The sequence below is a fragment of the Macaca thibetana genome, chromosome 19, assembly GCF_024542745.1.
Source record: "Macaca thibetana thibetana isolate TM-01 chromosome 19, ASM2454274v1, whole genome shotgun sequence".
Taxonomy (NCBI): domain Eukaryota; kingdom Metazoa; phylum Chordata; class Mammalia; order Primates; family Cercopithecidae; genus Macaca; species Macaca thibetana.
The window spans coordinates 32,142,062-32,162,554 of record NC_065596.1 but is presented as its reverse complement, the minus strand read 5'-3'; the positions used below and the strand labels follow the sequence as shown (position 1 = coordinate 32,162,554).

The 20,493-nt window shown below is 54.5% G+C and overlaps 2 protein-coding genes across 3 annotated transcripts in view; both read right to left on the bottom strand.

Moving 5' to 3' along the window:
- PPP2R1A (protein phosphatase 2 scaffold subunit Aalpha) overlaps positions 1 to 5,274 on the bottom strand; it is a 526,337-nt gene extending 521,063 nt beyond the window's left edge. Inside the window, exon 1 of the mRNA XM_050771342.1 lies at positions 5,257 to 5,274. The gene's annotated coding sequence lies outside the window, so the exon portion shown is untranslated. The remainder of the gene's footprint in view (positions 1 to 5,256) is intronic.
- SPACA6 (sperm acrosome associated 6) lies at positions 32 to 15,226 on the bottom strand. 2 transcript variants are annotated; one of them, XM_050771417.1, is made up of 9 exons: positions 15,107 to 15,226; positions 10,182 to 10,317; positions 3,355 to 3,423; positions 2,471 to 2,494; positions 2,029 to 2,106; positions 1,787 to 1,896; positions 937 to 1,093; positions 631 to 841; positions 32 to 133 (listed from the first exon to the last, which is right to left on the bottom strand). In XM_050771417.1, the coding sequence occupies exons 1-9, from the start codon at positions 15,194 to 15,196 to the stop codon at positions 100 to 102; spliced, it is 909 nt and encodes a 302-aa protein (XP_050627374.1). In that variant the 5' UTR covers positions 15,197 to 15,226; the 3' UTR covers positions 32 to 99. The 2 variants fall into 2 exon arrangements, with proteins under 2 accessions (XP_050627374.1, XP_050627373.1); XM_050771416.1 differs by lacking the exon at positions 15,107 to 15,226 and adding an exon at positions 10,963 to 13,646 and having other exon boundaries at positions 10,182 to 10,259.
- Positions 15,227 to 20,493: the final 5,267 nt, after the last annotated feature.

Sequence of the window (20,493 nt, the reverse complement as noted above, 5' to 3'; positions counted from 1 at the left end):
GTAGTGACCACCTTCAGAAATGAAACAATCCAGAGTTGAAATATATTCTTTATTTTCACAATGGAAATAGGATAGGGAAGGAGGAAAGAGATACCTTTGTTAGTCGCCACTGCAGTACCATCGAAAGAATATCCTGGGGAAACAAAGAGGTATGTGTGTTACAGGAGGGGTTGGGGACTAGAAACTTAAGTCCTGGAGGCCTGGACACCAGGGTCGAAAAGGTGGACAAGGGCCTGGACTCCTGGGTCTGAGGGAGGAGGGGCTGGGGCCTGGGCTTCTGGGTCTCAGGGAGGAGGAACCTGGGTGCCTGGACTCTTAGATCTGAGGGAGTAGGGGCTAAGGCCCTGGACTCCTGGGTCTGAGTGAGGAGAGGTGTGGAGGCCTGGACTCCTGGGTCTGAGGGAGGAAGGGCTGGGGACCTGGATCCTTAGATCTAAGGGAGGAGAGAGCTGGGGACTTGGATTCCTGGGCTGAGTAAGGAGGGGCTGGGACCTGGACTCGTGGGTCTGAGAGGGGAGGGACTGAGAGCCCGACCTCCTGGGTTGGAGGTTGGTGGGAACCCAGACTTCTCGGTGGGATCTGAGAGAGCGGGGAGCTAGATGCTGGGGTGCCGGGGTACCGAGGACTCACCACGCCAACACGGTCGCACTCGCTGATGCGAGGGCCCCGAGGGCTGCAAGCAGGAACAGGTTGCTGGGCGTCAGAGCCTCGGGCCTGACCAGCAGCTCGCCCAGGCTGGGCCTCCAGGGCTGGATCAGCTCGGCGTCCCGCGGCGCCCAGCGCAGCACTTCCCGGAACGAGGCCTGCAACTCTGTCTCCGCCCGCGGGGGCGGGCCCGTCACTGCAGGGGCGCGCACGTCAGTCAGGCACGAGCCCCACCCCCTCGCCCCGCCCTCTCCCCGCCCCGCTCGCTCGCGCCGCCGCGCCCCGCCCCACCGTTAAGAAAGAAGTAGAGCCGGGCCAGGGGGCGCTGGTCTTGCTTGATCACGCAGGAGAACGTGCCGCGGTGCGTAAGCTGCGCCGGACGGATCCGCGCCAGGTATCCTTCGGCCCGCGGCATATCTCGGAAATAGGACAAGTCCTGAGTCCGGAGCTGCGAGACGCGCGGGCTTGAACTCCTCAACTCCGGGGGACAAGCCCCGTTCCCCGAGCTAGACCACGCCTCCTGGAGTCTCGGCACTGAGCCTTGAGCAGCCCGCCTCCGAGCCTTCTACTTGCTCCTCTGCCGTAAACGCACCCCTTCCCCTCACTCCTTAAACCCTTACGCATAACCTACCCCTAGAACCTGCTTTTATTTATGTATGTGGTGTTTATTCTTTTTTCTTTTCCAGACAAGGTCTCGTTTTGGCGCCCAGGCTGCAGTGCAGTGGCGTGATCATAGCTCACTGCAGCCTTGAACTCCTGGACTTAAACAATCTTCCCGCTCAGCCTCCCCAGTGTCTGGGACTATAGGCGTGCACCACCACGCCCGGCTGTTTTTAAAATTTTTTGGTAGAGGTAGGGTCTTAGTATGTTGCACAGGCCGGTCTCGAACTCCTGGTCTCAAGCCATCCTCCCGCCTTGGTCTCCAAAAGCGCTGGGATTACAGTTGTAAGCCACCGCCCCAGGTCCTTGGTCCTGCATTCTGATCTTCGAGCTCTCCCCTAAATCCCGGGACCCTCCTCTTGCTGATGCCTGTGTCTAGACGGAGCTTCGCGGAGTCCAGTCCCCGCAAGCTGTCTCCCCAACCTCTAGTGAAGCCTAACTCCCCGTCTAAACGCTTCGCGCCTGCCCCGCCCCGACTCACACCTCCTCCTGCGAACTTCCAGGAATAGGTGATCTCCTCCTTTGGCAGCTGGAAGTTCACGATGCAAGAAAACATAGCCTGGTCGCCCCGAATCACTGTCACATCCTGAACTGAAGACGGAGCTGGGTTCACTCGCTGGGCCCCGCCCACGTCTGGCTCGCCACCAGCCAGCTCATGCCCCTCGGTGCTCTGGTCGTGTTTCTCAAGTTAGTCTCCTGCACCCCGAGGTCCCGCCCCTTCACCTGGGCAGTCCAGCGGGAGGTCGCAGACCCTGGAGTAGCACCCGCTGCAGAGGAAACGCCGGGCGAACTCCTGGAGACCTGTGGGGCGGGAACGCTGCGTCAGGCGCCACCTGCCCGCCCAAGCCCGGGGCCCTTGGCCCATTTGAGATCCGTGTAGCTTCCCAGGGTCCATAGGCCAGGTGGCATCTTGACCTCGCCCTCCCTGCTGTCCTTGGCCGACTTTCACGCCTCTCCGCCCTCTAGGGTTCCTATTGGTTTGCTTCAGCTCTCACACCCACCTTCTGAGGATTTAGAGCAATACCTGCTTTACTTCCTTTTCTCCAGGCCTTATTGGCCTCCTAAGGATTTGAAGCCCACCCGATTTCCCCCACTTGATGTCGTAGGTTTCGGCTCCGACCGCCTCCCTTACCCCGCAATTCCAAGTTTTAGATGAAGTCCTTACCGCAAGGAGGGATGCAGGCCTGGGCTGTGGAGGAAGAGGAAACATCACTACCTTAAAGTCCTGGGAAGAACCCTGCCTGATGCTCCCCTAACGGATGTTACAAGGCCGGACGCATTGCTCCCAGGAGGTAGGGCCAAGCTTTCGTCACAACCTGGGGGCGGGGCCAAGCCTGAGCATTCCATTACAAGGTCAGGCCCAGGCCTGCTGCCAGCCTTCTACTTGGGGTTTAGGGGGAGCCACACTGGTTTGCTGTAGGCCCTGAGGGGGATGGGCAGTCCAGGTGTATTCCACCGAGGAGGCGGGGCTAGATCCTGGGCGATCCTTGCAGGAGACCGGGGCTAAGGTGGTGGCCCACTAAAAGAGGCGTGGCCAGGCTAGAAGTAGTCCCAGAAAGGGGCTCAGTTGGAGGGGAAACTTCTTCGAAGGGGCGGGGCTGGATCAAAAATGGTCCATGCAGGGTAAGAGACCCTCCTCAAGGTCTGAGGCTCAAGAGATGGGACCAGGGGATTGAAGGGGAGCGGATGGGGGTCTCAGGAGTGGGTTTTGTTTTGAGATGGAGTCTTGCTCTGTCACCCAGGCTGGAGTGCAGTGACACAATCTCCAGTCACTGCAATCCCGCCTCCAGGGTTCAAGCGATTTTCCTGCCTCAGCCTCCTGAGTAGATGAGATTACAGGCATGCGCTACCATGCCCAGCTAATTTTTATATCTTTGGTAGATACGGGTATCACCATGTTGGTCAGACTGGTTTTGAACTCCTGACCTCAGGTGATCTGCCCGCCCCAGCCTCCCAAAGTGCTGGGATTACAGGCGTGAGCCAACGTGCCCGGCCAAAAGTGGGGTTTTCTAATTGTGTCTGGGAGAGGAGAGATGGAGTGTATTTTACCTTCTTTAAGCTGTGTAATGACCTTCTTCATTTTCTCTGCAGCATCAGGGAAGGCAACCTCAAAGGATCCTGGAGAGTGGAGGGGAGGACGGCCTGTGTAGTAAAGCCCTTCGCCTAGGGCTTGGTCCTTGGTCCTGCATTCTGATCTAGCCTGGCTAGGGCTATGCCAGCCCTAGCTCACAGGACGTGCTGTCAGGTATCTGCCCTTCCCCGGCCCCTCTTCACCCCTCTCTTATTACCATATCCTCTGCTCCTCTTCTTATCTCTCGCCTTGTGTACTTGAAGGCTAACAAGTCCCTACGTCTCCTTTCTTCTGCCTCCTGAATCTCTCCAGGATGGACGCCCTCCTGGACACCTGCGTGTGGCTTTGTTGCGGGGAGAAGGGGAGGATAAAGATAAAATTCCTCCACAAGGCCTATTAGGTCTTACGTGGTTTGGCCTAGTTCCCCCTCCCTCCCTGTCCCATCCCTACTGCCCACCTTTCATTTCCTTTATTTTATTTTTTTGAGACAATGTCTCAGTGTCACCCAGGCTGGAGTGCAGTGGCGTGATCTCGGCTCACTGCAACCTCCGCCTCCTGAGTTCAAATGATTCTCCTGCCCTAGCCTCCCGAGTAGCAGGGACTGCAGGAATGCGCCACCACGCCTGGCTAATACTTGTGTTTTTAGTAGAGATGGAGTTTCACCATGTTGGACAGGCTGGTCTCGAACTCCTGACCTCAAGTGATCCACCCACCTCAGCCTCCCAAAGTGTTGGGGTTACAGGCATGATCCACCATGCCCGGCCTCATTTCCTTTCATATAAAAACAACCACATTCTCTAGCACCTCAGGGCCTTTGCACATGCTGGCTTCGGTTTTTAACACATTTTTCCTTCTCCTAATCATCCTTCCATCACCACAGATCTAACCAAGTTCCCTGTTTTTGTCTCTCATTGCAATCATTTCATTCCTAGCTCTCATCCGTCTGCAATTACATATATTTATGTATAGATGATGATCACGTATGTCTGTCTCGTAAGTAAATAAACATGTTCTTCTGTAGCGCTGTGTCCTCTGAATCCTGGAGAGGACCCTGAGTCTTAAAAGTGCTCAGTTAGTATTTGTACAATGAATTCCAGGATCCAACTCAAACTAGAGACCCCAACTGGTGGCCTATGGCCCAAATCCATCCCTGGGATGTGTTATATTTGGCCTGGAAAGTGTTTAAAAGAAAATGAACCAGTTGCCAACATATAAAATTTGGAATGTCACATAAAACATTTGGCATCTTTTTACAAAGTTCGAAGAGCTGTAACACAAAGATCGTATTTCCATAAGGCAGCGAATAGCTGGAGATGAGTAGCAGCCATTCCCTTGAAATGGGGCACACACTGGCCACTTCCACGGTCCCCATCCTCTATTCACTTCTGTATTTACCCATCTTTTACTCTTTTATCTTCCTTGTCTTTCTAGGTGTTTTTGTTTTGAGACAGAGTTTCGCTCTTTGCCCAGGCTGGGGTACTGTGGCGTGATCTTGGCTCACTGCAACTTCCACCTCCCAGGTTCAAGCGATTCTCCTGCCTCAGCCTCCCCAGTAGCTAGAATTACAGGCACCCACCACCATGCCCAACTAATTTTTGTATTTTTAGTACAGATGGAGTTTCAGCACGTTGGCCAGGCTGGTCTCAAACTCCTGACCTCAAGTGATCTGCCCACCTCAGCCTCCCAAAGTGCTGGGATTACAGGTATGGGCCACCATGCCTGGCCTTGTGTTTTGACCACTGCAGTGGTCTCCAAATCCAAACTGTATGGGTTTGTGGCTTGTTCCAGTGGAATAAGAAAAAGTAGACAGCTGACTTGATCTCGTGGTGGTTTGTGGAAATCAGAAATGTGGCAGGGTTTTATAGGCTAAATTGTGCCCCCCCCCAAGCAAATTTGTATGTTGAAGTCCTAACTCTCAGTACCTCAGAATGTGACTGTACTTGGTTCTTAACGAGGTGATTAAGTCATATTGAGGTCATTAGGGTGGGCCGTAATGCTGTATGATTGGTATCCTTATGAGAAGAGGAAATTAGGACACAGAGATGCACACAGGGACATATGAAGAAAGCATCTACAAGCCAAAGAGAGAGGCCTTAGAAGAAACCAACCCTGCTGACACCAAAACCTTGATCTCAGACTTCCGGAAGGCAGAAACTTCTGTTGTTCGAGTCACCCAGTCTACGGTACTTTGTTACAGTGGTCCTAGCAAAGCAATACCCAGGAATTGTCCATTGCCTCCAAATATCTGTATATCGATATCCACAGAACACAGATAAAAGGCTTCATCTCCCAGCCTGCCTTGCAGTTGTGGTCATGTGACCAAGCTATAGCCATAGGATATAAATGGATGTGTTATATGTGAGTCACAGGAGGTGGCCTTAAAAGGGAGGTAGTACCGCACCTGGAATCCCAGCTACTCTGGAGGCTGAGGTGACAGGATCACTTGAGGCCAAGAGTTCAAGATAAGCCTGGGCAACGTATCAAGACACCAACTCTAAACAAATTTTTATAGATTAGCCAAGTGTGATGGCATGTGTCTGTAGTCTTAGCTACTCAGGAAGCTGAAGTGGGTGGATGGTTGAACCCAGGAGTTCGAGGCTGTAGTGAGCTATGATTGCACCACTGTACTCCAGCCTGGGCAATACAGCAAGACTCTGTCTCTAAAAAACAGAGAGAAGGTGGTGCCATCTTATTGTTCCCCTCATCCATCCTGCTGCCTGAAAATTTGTTTCGATGGTTGGAGCTCTAGCAGCCACACAGGACCATGAGGACAAGGGCTATTCCCTGGGATATTAAGCCTTCAAGGAGCTTGGATCCCCAAGAAATGGAGGTGCCATACTACCCTTAAGTGCCTACCTCAAGACTTACTTTATATAGGAGAGATAAACTTCCTATGGGCTTAACCCATTGCAAGGACAGGGGAAAGCGTCCTCTGTGATTAAAGCCATACAAAAAGGGAGGGAACTGAGGATATTGGCAAGAGAGTGGCTGAAACGACGATCATTGGATATACACTTGGAGGGAGGAAGCACTGATGCCGAGAAGTGAGTTTCAGATGAGGACCTAGTGGTCTCTCCTTGGCCACAGAGCAGGAGTGTGGTCTCAATACGGCAGGATGATCAGGAGCATGTGGTCAGACTGGGGTGCACAAATGAGATGCCAGGATGTTGCAGGAGTCATCCAAAGAATTTCTATGGGCCAAATCAAAGGACTCATGGGCAGGGTGAATGTGGGATATACCAAGTAAGTCATGGTGGTGGGTTGGGCTTATAACCCACCAGGGGAATATGAATGGAGTGAAATGTTCCAAACGGCCTGGGTTATAGCAAGCAGGCCACAAAGAGGCATGGATGGGTGTTGTAAAGTCTCCCCCAGAGGAGTTGCATATTGTCAGGAGCTCTGACCCTGGTTCAGATCATCTGGGGTCTGAGTCCTGGCGCTTCCATCTTGAGCACACCTGTCTCAGATCTGAGTATCAATCACAAGCCCTCCTCCCCATGTGACCTTGGCCAAGTGACTTCGCCTTCCTGATCCTCAGTCTCCTCATTCATCAAATGGGGATGACAGCACTGTCTGTATCACAGGGTTCGGGGAGGATGAGATGCCATACAACCATGAAAGCTTCCTCATCCCCACTCTTTCAGGGCATCGTTTAAGGATTGTATGAGATGGTATTGCTAAGCATGTAGAATGGCTCCTGGCACATAGTGAGTGTTAGAGAAGGCTGGCAAACTTAGGATTGCCATCTACAAGTTTGAGATGGGGAAACGGAGGCGTGGGGAGATTACAGAAGTGGTGCAAAGTCACATGGCTACGTTTGACCCTGGTGGTCAGGCTACAGAGCCTCCATACCTAATCGCTGCATGCATAATCTCCACACCTAATACTGCATCCAATCTGTACCAGGTCATCCACTCCATGGTTTATGTATACATATATACAAATAAGATAACCTGGGATCACCGAGAGGCAGTCAGCCTACATCAGCTCCTCCATCTCCCTGCTCCTCCCTCTGGAGGAGACGCAAAAGTCATCCTTGATTCTTCCCATTGCCCTCACCCACCTACATCTGGTCCAGTCTATCTCCAAATATATCCCAGGTCTACTGTTCTTGTCCAGAAGAGCCCCAGCGTTCCCATCTGATAAGCAGGACTATAAAACCCAGCCTCACAGGGCCGGTAGAGGATATCCTTTAGGAAGATACTTAATATGAATGACTCTGTGTATGGCAAACACAGCCTCTAACATGCATGGGCAGGCCTGGCACACGGTCAAATCCTTATGCCCACCCCCCTCTGCTCAGACCTCATCTGAGCCCCCCGGACCACTGTGACTGGTCCAAGCCACCACGGGCAGGCTTCTCACTGGAAGTCGGAATTCCTGCCTTTGTCCAGCACCCACATAGCTGCCAGAGAGATCTTGTTAAATCCCAGGTCAGATCCTGTCTCTCCGTGTAAAGTCCTCCAATAGCTCCCCCATTTCAAGAGCAAAAAACAAAAGTCATTCCAAGGGCCTACAACAGCAATTCTCAGAGTGTTCCCGGAGCCGCATCATGAGCATTGCCTGGGATCTTGACAGAAATGTCCATTTCTGGGCCCTACCTTGGACCTGCTGGTCAGAGGTGGTGGGGTCCAGAAATCTGCATTTTAAATAAGCTCCCAGGGGATTCTGATGTATGCTGGGCCTTGAGGACCACCTGTCTATGAGGATAGCTACTTGGGAGGCTGAGGCAGGAGAATGGCGTGAACCCGGAAGGCGGAGCTTGCAGTGAGCCGAGACCGCACCACTGCAGTCCAGCCTGGGCGACAGAGTGAGACTCTGTCTCAAATAAATAAATAAGTAATTAAATTAAATTTAAAAAAAGAAAACTATCCCCCCTTTCTCTTCCCCTTCTCTGTTTTCCTCCACAGCAGGGATCACCAACTGACATACTAAGATACTAAGATATTTTATTATGTTTGTTGTCTGTCTCCCCAGACTCCGCCCCAATATAAGCAACCCGAGGACGGGTGGTTTGCAGTTCTGTTCACAGCTGTGTTCCCAGGGTTGTTCCCGGCACATTCAGTAAATATCATTGAACGTATTGCACCAGCTTCTCCCGGCCTCCAGACTCTCCCTCTGGGCCATCTTCCACACGACCCCAGAGGGTTCTTTCTACACCCAGAGCTGCCCCTACTTCTCCGCTGTTCACACTCCTGCTGCAGCTCCCCAGTGCCCTGAAAGAGACTCAAAACTCTGACTTTTTCTGCTGAACTCTGCACCTGGGTATCTAGCTGCCTCCTAAACGTCCCTGAGACCCCTCGAAGTCACTACATTCTAACCCAGCTCATCCTCTGCCCCTGGCTCTTTCTCTCAGGCTCCTTACTTCAGTGATGACCCACCGCCCAACAGGCACGGAGCAGGGCCTGTCTCAGACGCTGTTCTTTAGGCTTCCCCAAACAGCCCAGCAGACCTAACTCTGGCCCTGGGCCTTCTTCTCCACCTTCACAGCCCCAGCCCCCACTCAGGCCTCCGCTCTGGCCTGGACCCTCACCCAGCCTCTTCTCTCTCCCCTCCAAGTTTGTCCCACATGCGGCCCCACAGGCGGCTTCCACTCCCAGATCCAAAGGTTCCTGATCTTTTTAAAAGCTTCTGTGACTAGGCAGGCTAAGTAGGGAGAAAGCGCATTTCCTGGAATCCTGCACACCCCAGATGGAGAGCTTGAGGGCCTCAGATCTCCCTTTAGGGTGGAGGTGGGGGAGCCACTGCTGAGACCTTCTCCAGGCTGGCCCTGGATGCCCCCTGGGTGGATGGGAATCTTCCCTCTTACAGGATCTTTGACAAGGCGCTTGGAGGGCAAAGCAGGAAGCAAAAGGAGCGACTGTGGGTGTGGGAATAAGCCCTGAGCTCCTGGATCTAAGAGGAAGCCGGTTTATTCTACAGCGCAGGGCTCTGTAACTCCTGCAACTCTGAGCCTCCACAGTTCCAGGGTCTGGCACGCTGTGGGGATCATGGCCATGGTGACCTGGCATGATTACTGCCCATCGGCCACGTGTGGCCCCCAGTCCTGAGGTCTCTTCGCACGGCCACACACCTCAAGGCTGTCGCGTGTGCCTGTCTCACCAGGACAGTCACAGCTCGTCTCTCTTCACTGCTGTCACCTGAGCGATCCACTCTGCTGTTCCTGTTTTCCTGCCCTCTAATTGCCTCACATCTCAAAAATGTGGAATCATTTTATAAGAAATGTGTGTGTGTGAGTGTAAGTGTGTGTGTGTGTGTGTGTGTGAGTGTGTGTGTGTGTGTTCTATCCTAGAGGAAGATGCCTTCCCCAAGGTCAGGCTCATCAGGCACCCCAATTTCCCCCTGCCCTCCCCGGCCGTTGAGCTCCGTGGCCATCCTAGGAGGCAAGAAGATTGTCCCACTCTACAGATGGGTAAGTTGAGGCCAGGAGAGGGGCAGTGACCCACCCAGAACTTCATAGGCAGTTAAGATTGTGAGCCATGCAGCCATGGCAGAACTTATGCCTACCGGACCCCATCTGGCCTTCCAGCTCTACACAGTTTCCACAGCGTCCCTTCCCCCTCACCACCTTTAGCCCCTGGCTCTTAGAGCTACCTTCAGCCTTTGCTTGGACAAGTAGCTGAGCTCAATGGCTTCCCAGCTTTCCCCTCCCAGATCACTGCCCAACTCTGGGGGCCTCCTTCCTCTGCACCTGGGTATCTAGCTGCCTCCTAAACGTCCCTGAGACTCCTCGGGCCCTCACACATACCCATTTCTTGGGGGCTCCAAGTCCACATCTCCCATCTCCCCATCCGCACACACTCACCCTGGGCAGCAGCCAGCTCCTGCAGGGCATGGGTCATCTGGGTGAAGGCGTCATGCAGGTGGCTTCTCTCATCATAGTCTGGTGGTGAGGGAGGGGGCAGGGGCTGGAGGAGGCAGCTCCCCACACCACCATGTCCCTAATGGGAACATTCTGTCTCTGAGTCTCTGCCCTCCCAAGTCTGTATCCTTCCCTCTCTTGACTCTCTGCCCCACAGTCGCTATGCTTCCTGAGTCCCTCCCAAGTCTCCATCGTCCCCTCTCTGTGAGTCTCCATCTTCCCTGAGTCTCTGCCCCCGACCAGTCTCTACCCTGCTTCCCTAGTCTCTGCCTCATCTCTATCCTCCCCTTTCTGGGTCTCCATCCTTCTCTGAGTCTCCATCCTCCCCTCTCTGGGTATCTGTTCCCTCTCCAATCTCCATCCTCTCCTGTCTATCTCTTCATAGGCCCCTCTCTGAGTATCCATCCTCCCCTCTCTCTGTGACTCTCCATCCTCCCGAGTGTCCATCTTCCCCTCTCTGACTCTCCATTTTCCCGAGTCTCCATCCTCCCCTCTGACTCTCCATCCTCCCCTCTGACTCTCCATCCTCCCCTCTGACTCTCCATCCTCCCCTCTGAGTCTCTGCCCTGCTGTCTTCCACTGTCTGTGTCTCTCTGTCCCTAAATCTCTGTTATTCTCATGGTCTTTGAGCCTTTCTCCTCTGACTATTTCTCTCTGCCTGTCCCTCAGCCTGACCCTCTGGGCCTCTCCACCTTCCCCAGGACACTGATGATGGTCTCCTCACTGATTTCGGTGTCAGAGAGAGCCCGGAAGGCGGCCGTGAAGGCCTCCTCACACTCTTCGAGCTTGGGGCCCCGCATGCCAACAAACATCTGACAGATGCGGAGGCGCTCAGAGTAGGTTGTGAAGCAGAGGAGACAGGCCCAGGCGGGCACCCTGAAGACAGCCAGGACCAGCAGGGCAGACAGGACGGCACTGGCCAGGGCCAGCAGGGCCATCGTGTGGGTCTCAAGGCCAGGGGAGAAGCTAGTAACCTTTATGAAGTCACCACAGGGTGGGGGAAGGGCCAGTGGTCTAGGGTCAGAAGTCAGGTTTCAGTTGGGGGTCAAATGTCATGCTCTGGAGGAAGCGTATGAGAAGTCAGGGGTCAGAGGTCAGGCCAGCAATTCCCCAGGTGTGCGGTTGGGCCAGACGCCAGGCTCCCAAGAACCTCACCTGTGACCCTGGATGTCCTCACAGGTTAAAGGGTCTCAGGGACCCAGAGACTGGCAATATGGTACGCGGTGGCCCGGGTAGGCCCTGGGGTGGGGGTCAGAGATAGAGATGGGTACAGAGACATTCCGAGAACCAGAGACAGAAAGACCAAAAAAGACAGAAACAGAGACACGGAGAGATATCGGGAGGGGCAGAGACCTAGAAAGCCAGAATAAAAGGGAGTCGGAGGATCCACTGTGAAAGAGACGCAGAAGTCACAGAGACACAGCGGAGACGGAGACAGACAGGGAAGGAAAACAGATTTCAGGGGAAGGAGGGGATGCAGCGACAAGGACAGAAAAGAGCCTGGCTCCTCCTCCCAGGGTCCCTGGGGCAGCCCAGTGGGGCTAACGGTCCCCGAGTGGGGCTGGGGGTCCCTGCCGGGCCCCGTCCCGTGCAGGGCGCAGCCTGGGGAAAGCTAGGAGGCCGTATAGTGATCTCCTTGGGTGTCCTCCTCAACTATACAACCTCCTACCTCAGCCCGGGGGGCGCGGCAGGCGGACAGACCCGACAGACAGACAGACAGGGACCAGGAGGACCAGGGAGTGGGGGGGAGGGCCGGGGAGGCCCCAGCCGCGATGGTGAGCCCCCGACACGGACCCACAGACACGAGCTTGTGTGCGGCGAAGGCCCCGCAAGGTCGGTTCTACGGGTGGGTGCCAGGACCCAGGAGTCCGGGCCCCCGGCCCCTCCTCCCCAAGGAACCCAGGAGTCCAGGCCCTCAGCCCCTTCCTCATCAGGGACCCTGGAGTCAAGGCCCTCATCCCTCTCCTCCCTAAAGAACCCAGTAGTCCGAGCCCTTACCGGAGACCAGAGTCCTCACCAGGGTCCTCACCAGAGATCCAGGAATCCAGGCCCCTGGCCCTTTTCTCCCCAAATGTTTCTGGAATCCAAGTACTCAGCCCCTTCCTCCCTCAGACTCATGAGTCCAGATCCAAAGCCCCCTTCTCCCCAGAGATCCAGGAGTCCCCGCCCCCAGTCTCTCCTCTCTTGGGCCAGGCAGGCCTCCTGGGGAAGGCATGGCCTGATAGAAAACCTGGCTTCCTGGGTGCCGGCTGGGAGAGAACCTCATCTGTCTTGGAATTTGGCCCTTTGGGCCCACCTGCTTCCTACCCACCCTCCTGTCAGTCTGCAGAGACTCCGTGCCCAGGGCCAGGAGGCCAGGGGCTAGCCAACCGTCAAAGCCTCCCTGGGTACTTTCTTTCCTCTCTCCTCTCTTCTTTGGGTCATTTATAATGACAGCCACAATCTCCCAGCGCTAACCCCATACCAGGCCCAGAGCACCAGTCCTCTGACACCTCCCAGTCCAGACAGCCAGGTGCCTTCAGCATCCCCATTTGGCAGGTGAGGAGGCTGAGCCTCAGAGAGGGGAAGAGGCTCCCAAAGTCGGCCTGCGAGAGGTGGGCGGTGGACCCAGCATCCACCCTCCCCACCCCTGGGCTCAGAGCCCCTCCAGCTGGGGTCTCTCCCGTGCCCAGTCCCTCCTCCTGGACTGTCCGGTTCTAGCTGCTCCTGCTCCAGCCGCACCTTCCCGTTCCTTCCTCGCAGTCCAGGTCTCTCTGGCCCTGCCTTTTTTCTCTCTCCCTCTTTCTTTCCACCTTCCCTGGTTCCTAGCCTCCTCCTGCATCAGGACATCCCTCCCTGGCTCTGCGCTGGCTTCTCTCTCTCCCCATCGCCTCTCTCCTCTCCCCGCTCCTGTTTTCTTCCCTCTCTCCCCCTTTCCCCTTCTTTTCATCTACCTTCTGTCTTTCATCCTCCCCTTCTCTCCCTTCCCTCTCTTTGTCTCTCTCATTCTCTCTGGCCCTCTCAGTCTCTGTCTCTCTCTCGTCTCTCACCCTTCTCCACCCCCTTTTTTCAGATGTCTTTCCTCACTTCCTCTCCTTCCACCCCTTCCCTCTCTCCATCCCTCACCTCCCTCCTTCCTGCTCTCTCTCAGTCTCTATCTCTCTCCCTTTCTCTCCCTCTTTCTCTCCTTCCCTCCCTCTTAGGTCTCTCTCTTTCCTCCCCTCCCCCTTCTCTCTTTGGGTCTCCCTCCCTTCTCTCTCTTTCTCCTTCTCTCTCTCCCTCCCCCTCGCAGCTCCAGCCAGGTCTGGAGCTGGGGGTGGGGTGGGGGTGGTTTGAGAAGGGGCCCAGGGCTGGGGTAGCGACCTGCTGAGGAGGGGGAGGAGAGGCGGGAAAGGGGCGGAGAAGGAAAGGGGGAGGCGGGGGGCCGGAGACGGGTCTATGGTCCCACCTCTCTTCCCCCTTCCCTCCTTCCCAACCTCCCAGACCCTCAGGCGGGGGCGAGAGTCAGGCCAAGGTGGGGAGGAAGGGGAAGGGAGGAGGCTGCCCCCGCCCCCCCCACCAACCTGGCCCGGAGCCCAGGCCTGGGTTCCCAGCATGCCCCGGGGCTGCCTGGGGCCTGAGGAGGGGGGTGAGGGGAGAGGGGAAGCCGAGAATCTCAAAGATTCCCGGGACCTAAGCATCTCCCCAACCGGTCAACCAGTGTTTCCTTGGGGAAACTGAGGCGGAGAGAGAAGGGTTAGGACTTGTTCAAGGTCACTGGACAAGGCATTGGTGGAAACGCGAACTCCCTGGGCCCACAGGCCGGCTTTGGGGAAGGGGTAGGCTCTGGACTTCCCCCAGGCTTAGGTCCCCCTCCCCCTCTCTGCGGACCCTGGGGAGCCCCCAAGGGTCAGAGAGCAGACCCAAACAGTCTGGCACCATGGTAACCAGTTGGCCCCGCCCCCTTAACCCCTGGAGGGCTGGACTCCAGCTGGGGCTAAAGAGGAGGTGGGGACTCCTGGGTTCCGGGGGAGGAGGGGCCTGGGGATCCCCAGAACTGCAGGCTTCAAAGGGAGAAAGATGCCGGCGCCTGGACGCTTGGGTTCTAGAGGAGCAGAGGGTTGGGGGCCGCGCTCCTTGGGAAGAGGGGCTGAGGTTCTGAACTCTGGGGTTTTGAAGGAGTTAGGGGCTGGAGTGTGGATTCCCTGGTCTGAGAGAACAGACTAAGGCTCAGACTCCTGGATCCTGGAAAAAAGGGGGCTGGGGGCTCGGATTTTGGAATGGGTGGGGGAATGGGTGGGGGACTGGGTGGTGTACTCCCAGGTCTGAGGGAGGAGGGGGCTGGGACTGGAATCCCGGGTCCCCGAGGGAGCATGGATGCTGGGCCTCTCCTCCTCCAGACATCCCCTGCCCCCGCCGCTGACCCTGGCCTGTCTGGCAGCCCAGACAACCTCCCCCTCCTCCTCGGCCCCCTCCCACTGGCACGGCTCACCCTTGACCCCTCAAAGCCCCGCAGCCCCATCCCTGCCCCTCCCCCTCCCCTCCGGCCAGACGTTAACTCTTCCGCTGCCGCAGGCACTCCAAAGTCAGACAGTCTTCCTCCACCTCCCCCGAGGGCTCGGGCAGCTCGCCCCTAGTCTCCTCCAGCCAGGATCCTACCAGCCCCAGCCCCCATCTCTGTCCTCCCTCTTGAATCTAGGTGTCCTCAGCTTTCTCCAGCTTCTGGACCCCGGAATTCAGGTCCCAGCCCCCTCCTTCAAGGATTCTGGAGTCTGAGCTCCCAGCCACCCCACCCCCCCACCCCCAACTCCTCCTCCAAGAACCCAGAAATCCAGGCCTCCGGGTGCTCCTCCCTCAGGGACCCAGGAGTCCAGGCCCCAGCCCCCCAACCTCCCTTTCCGCAGACTCACGGCTCCCGCGGCTCCCGCGTCGCAGGGAAGGGTCTTCTCCGCCGCCCCGGGCCCGTAGGCCGGGCCCCAACGCCGCCGAGCGCTCTCCATCCTCTCCCCGCCTTCGCCGCCCGGCGGCCTCTCCCCTTCCTCCCGCCGTCCCCACCATCCTCCTTCCCTTCTCCCCGACTCCCTCCGGCCGGCGCCTCCTCCCCGGCTCTGCGGCCCGGGGCTCCCCCTCCCCAGACCCCGCCGGCGGCGCGGCCGTGGGACCAGCCCCCTCCCCAGGGGGCCCCCCGCCCCGGCCCCTCCCCACCGCCCAGCCCAGTCCGGCCTGGCTTCCCCCCTGCCCCGGAGCTGGCCCAGGTCCAGGGGAAAAAATTCCATCCAGCCCCGGGGAGGAGGAGCGGGGCGGAGGAGGGAGCGGGAGGGGGAGGCCGGGCCAGGGGAGCCTGACGCAGAGGAGGGAAGGGACAAAAGAGGCCGGGAGGCGGCGGCGGCCGGCGCTCCCGCCTCGCCCGCCCTCCTCCCTCGGCCAGTCTCGCTCCTCCCCGGCTTCCCTAGGTCCCCTCCGCCTCTCCGCCCTGTCCTGTCCCTCGCTGGCCTCCCTCCCTCTTCTCTCCTGCGCCTCCTCCTCCTCGCTCTGTGCGTGCTCTCTCGCTCTCTCGCTCCCTCTCTCCCTCCCTCCTCTCTCCCTCTCTCTCTCTCTCTCTCTCTCTCTCTCTCGCCCTCTTTCCCTCCTCCTCTCTGCTCCTGTCATTCTTGGTTGCTTTTGCTACCTCTCTGTCTCTTTCCGTCTGTCCTCCCTTATGTCTCTGCACATCTGTCCTTCCTTTCGCCCTCTCCCGGTCTCCATCCTCTTTCTCTGCCTGTGGGGCTTCTGTGTCTCCCATTTATTCTTCCCTTTTCTCTGTTTCTCTCCCTCCCTCCCTGTCTCTGTGTCTCTGTTCTTCCTCTCTCTCGCTTTCTCCTCCCCTCTCTCCCCCAACCAGTCAGGGTCTGCCCTTCTCTCTCTCCCCCTTCCTGCTCTCCCAGCTTCCCCCCCACCAGCTTTGGTCTCTCCACCCCCCCACCCCCACCCACTGGGGACTCAAAGGTGAATCAGACCTGAATCTGCCCTTGCAGATGGAGCTCACAGTCTGATGGAAGAGACAGAGCCAGCCGCAGACAGTCCCAATTCCGGGTGATCAGGGTATGACACAGGGAGAGGCCAGAGGCTGTGAGAGCCTAGAGCGGGAGGAATCCTGGCAGCTGGAGACGGCAGAGAGGACCTCCAGAGAAGGCGTGGTTGTGGCATGACCTCCACTAAGGCCCTTCCAGGCAGAGGGCACAGCTGAAGCAAAGGCCCAAGGCACGAAACCAAGGAGGTGCTGGGAGGACAACAAAGCCCTTAAGTCTGACTAGAGCCTCCGAAGCCATGAGCCAAGGAGCACAGGAGATGAGGCTGGGACGAGCGGGTGGGGTCAGATTCTTAGGGAGTTTCAGGCCAGGCTGGGAACTTAGCCTTCTGAGGGTGACAGGGAGTCCTGGAAGGTTGTGAGCAAGGGGCGGGGACAGGGTTATATCTGAATGTCAGACCCCGCTGAGGCTGTGTGGACTGGAGGGGGAGAGACTGGTGGAGGCTGGGGAGGAGGCCCTCTCCCTGCAGTTTGCCGGCTAAGACCTGGGGAGAGAGGAAGGGGTGGAGCAGGAATGTGAGGAGCTGGAGATGGCTGGAGACTGCTGGGCAATGGGGGCAGAGAACAGGAACCTGTGGGCGGGAAGCAGGTAGGAAAGCAACTCCCTGAGTCTGGCCCAGGAACGGATGGGGCAGGAGTTGCTTCCAATGGGGAACCAGGAGGAAGAAGAGGGTAGAGAGATGCTGTGGGCAGCTGAGAACTTAGTGGACATTAAGAGCCAGGGACATTTAGGGAAAACATTCAGGATGCATGGTGCTGGGCTTTCAACAGTGCACCTCCCCCTCTCTCTATCCTCCAGCCACCCAGTTCTCTCTGGAGATAGCATATATTCACTAATTTCTCATGTATCCTTCCAGAGGAATTTTATACATCTATGCACATATATACCATCCTCCTGTTTTCTGTCCCCAGATAGGATCACAGTATTCTGCACTTTTTTTTTTTTTACATGAAATCCAAAGATCTTCCCATATCTAGGCTTATAGAACCTCCTCGTTCATTTTAATAGCGATATAATATTCCATTGTATTCATCTATTTATTCCTAGTGTATTCAGTTAATTGGGAGATTGGAAGGTTTTTTTATGTCAAGAAACTAATGTTTATGCATATTCAAATTTGCTTATTTGTTTATTTATTTTTGAGACAGATTGTCCAGGCTGGAGTGCAATGGCATTGTCTCAGATCACTGCAACCTCTGCCTCCCAGCTTCAAACCATTCTCCCACGTCAGCCTCCCAAGTAGCTGGAACTACAGGCATGCGCCATCAGGCCCGGCTAATTTTTGTATATTTTGTAGAGATGGGGTCTTGCCATGTTGGCTGGACTGGTCTTGAACTTCTGACCTCAAGTGATCCTTCTGCCTTGGCTGAGCCACCGCACCTGGCCCAAATTTGCTGATTTTTAAGGTGATTTTGTCCAATGCTTTTAAGCCTCTAAACCGAGATATTCGATAAATGCTTACTTCTAGATCCTTTAAATTTTGTTGATAATTACTAACAATGGGATAATAATAATGACAACAGATACCCTTTATTGAATGACTACTGGGAGCCAGTTCCTGGAATGAGTATTTGTTATACATTATATCATTGATTACACAGAAACCTTATTATTAGAAACTATTATTATCCCAGTTGTAAGGATGGAATACTGAATAAGATGTGGTTCTGAATAGGGAGTTGCCCAAGCTCACAAAGTATGTGATAGAGCTAGAGATTCAAACCCAGGCCTCTCTGGCTCCTTCTTTGGGGTGGGCTGGCTCTGGGAAAAGATGCTGTTTCTAAGGTTTGACACTGGGTACATTTAAACATCATGCACACAAATTCATGTATGATTAAGAAGGACCCTTTGTCAGACCCCTCACTTTCACTTGGGATCTGGAGTTACTGTCACTCTGCATTCACCTTGGATGCCCTGTAGACAGATAAGGACAGTAACCGCATCACAGTCCTTGTCCTGGCCCTGAACCTGTTGTGTTGTGATTTTCTACATCTGGGTCTGTCTTTGGGAATTTACTGAGGGCACAGTCTAGGTCTGAGTCATCTCTGTGTCCTCAATATCACTCCACCCAGGCATGGCTCAGAGTAGGGGCTCAGGAAAATGTTTGCTAAGTGAATGAATGAAGAGATGAGTGAATAATAAATGGCTTGTGGATTAGGCTGGGACTTGCTTAAGTCCCCAGGAACAGTGACCATAATTCCCATTAGTTCCTGAAACATAAGGCCTCTGTTCTGTTCTCATCAGTTAGCAAGTCACAGGGACCACTGGTTCCTTTATTCTCTGAAATACAGGACTCCAAATCTCTCAGCACATAAGACTCAGCTACTGCAATTCCTACAAATATCCAGAACTCAGGATCCATTATTCCCTTCACTCCCTGTCCCTGAGACAGGGGGCCACCGTTCCCATCAGACATTGGTACACAGTATAGGTTGAGCATACCTAATCCAAAAATCTCGAATCGGAAATGCTCCAAAATCAAAAACTTTTTGAGCACCGACATGATGCCAGAAGTGAAACATTTCAATCCATCACTTGATCTCATGTGATAGATTGCAGTCAAAACCTTGTTTCATGGGGCTGGGCACAGTGGCTCATGCCTGTAATCCAGCCCTTTGGGAGGCTGAAGCAGGAGGATCACTTGAGCCCAGGAATTTGAGACCAGCCTGGGCAACATAGTGGGATTCCCATCTCTACAATAAAAAATTTAAAACTTAGTGGAGCATGGTGATGCATGTCTCTTTTCCCAGCTACTAGGGAGGCTGAGGTGGGAGGATTGCTTGAGCCCAGGAAGTCAAGGCTGCAGTGAGCTGTGACGGTGCCACTGTCCAGCCTGGTTGACAGAGTGAGACCCTGTCTTCAAACAAACAAAAAACTTCATTTCATGCACAAAAATATTGTATAAAATTGTCTTCAGGCTATGTGTAGAAGGCATATATAAATGAAATGAAAACAAATGAATTTTGTGTTTCGACTTGGGTCTCATCCCCCAAATCTCTGATTTTATGTATATGAAAATATTCCAGAATACAAAATAAAAAGTCAAACCTGAAACACTTTCTGTCTCAAGTATTTTGGATAAGGGATGCTCAACCTACATCACCATCCTTGTCAGTCTCTGCTACCCAATATTGTAATTCTCATACTTCTTAGACACAGGGGCCACCATTCTCATCAACTGCTGAAACTCAAGTTCCACTATTATTACCTCTTGGAACAGCACTCTAAAGGAAAATAGAAACTTCCTACCCTTCACAAGGTCATCCCAAGTTCCTGAAACAGGAACTGGTAGACAGGAAGACACCTTAACCTACCTTGAACTAGGTCTGAGTCAAGGACTCACACGTTGATACTGTAGAACAGGCGGCACCAGGTCATGAGGAACATCAAAGTAGCAGAGAATCCTTCCATGTGAGGGATCAACCCTAAAACCAAGATAATCCGATAGCACCACCAGAGAATCCTTCCATGTGGGGGGATCAACCCCAAACCCAAGATAATCCTAGAGCACCACATAATCCCTACAGGTGGGGTAATCCCCACACTGGCAGAGCCTAAAATCACGAGATGATCTAAATCAAACTGGTCCAACCTGCAGCCCATGGGCCTCATGTGGCCCAGGATGGCTTTGAATGTGGCCCAACACACATTCATAAACATTCTTAAAACATTGAGGTTTTTGGGGATTTTTGGAATTTTTTAAAGCTCGTCAGCTATCATTAGTGTTAATGTAGTTTGTGTGCAGCCCAAGACAATTCTTCTTCCAAAGTGGCCCAGGGAAGCTGAAAGATTGGATGCCCCTGAACTAAATGCAGCATATTCTCCCATCACACCATTAAATAACCCCAAATGGTAACCTGCCCCTGGTGGACTTGTAGGAAGTAGAGACAGGGTCCTCATTTTTGTTGGGTCTGGGTGGGGGGAAGGGGGGAGGCAACAGATGTCATTTCCACAATTAATTATTTTCTGAACAAAGGGCATGGGAAAATGAGTGTGATGTTTTGCTGGGGGGGTTCCCTATAGCCTTTCTCTTTGCATTTTTGTTTGATGAGTGAAGGACCTTCAGCTGCTCTGGTTTACATCTAAGCAAAAGGTAGGGAAGGTTACACTGAAGTTCAAGGAGACAGGACTAGTTATAGTTTTTGCAAGTCCATCAGCTGCCATCTCCTTCTACCTCTGGTAATAGATCCTCTCTTTCCTTTAAGTAACCCACTCCATGTGACTCTGAC

Excerpts from the sequence above, each read along its gene's own strand:
- SPACA6 (XM_050771416.1), bottom strand. The coding sequence starts at position 11,176 with ATGGCCCTGCTGGCCCTGGCCAGTGCCGTCCTGTCTGCCCTGCTGGTC. Across the intron at positions 10,260-10,962 it reads TCTCTCTGACACCGAAATCA|ACTATGATGAGAGAAGCCAC; the intron begins GTGAGGAGACCA and ends CCTCACCACCAG. Across the intron at positions 3,424-10,181 it reads GGAGCTGGCTGCTGCCCAGG|GATCCTTTGAGGTTGCCTTC; the intron begins GTGAGTGTGTGC and ends TCCACTCTCCAG.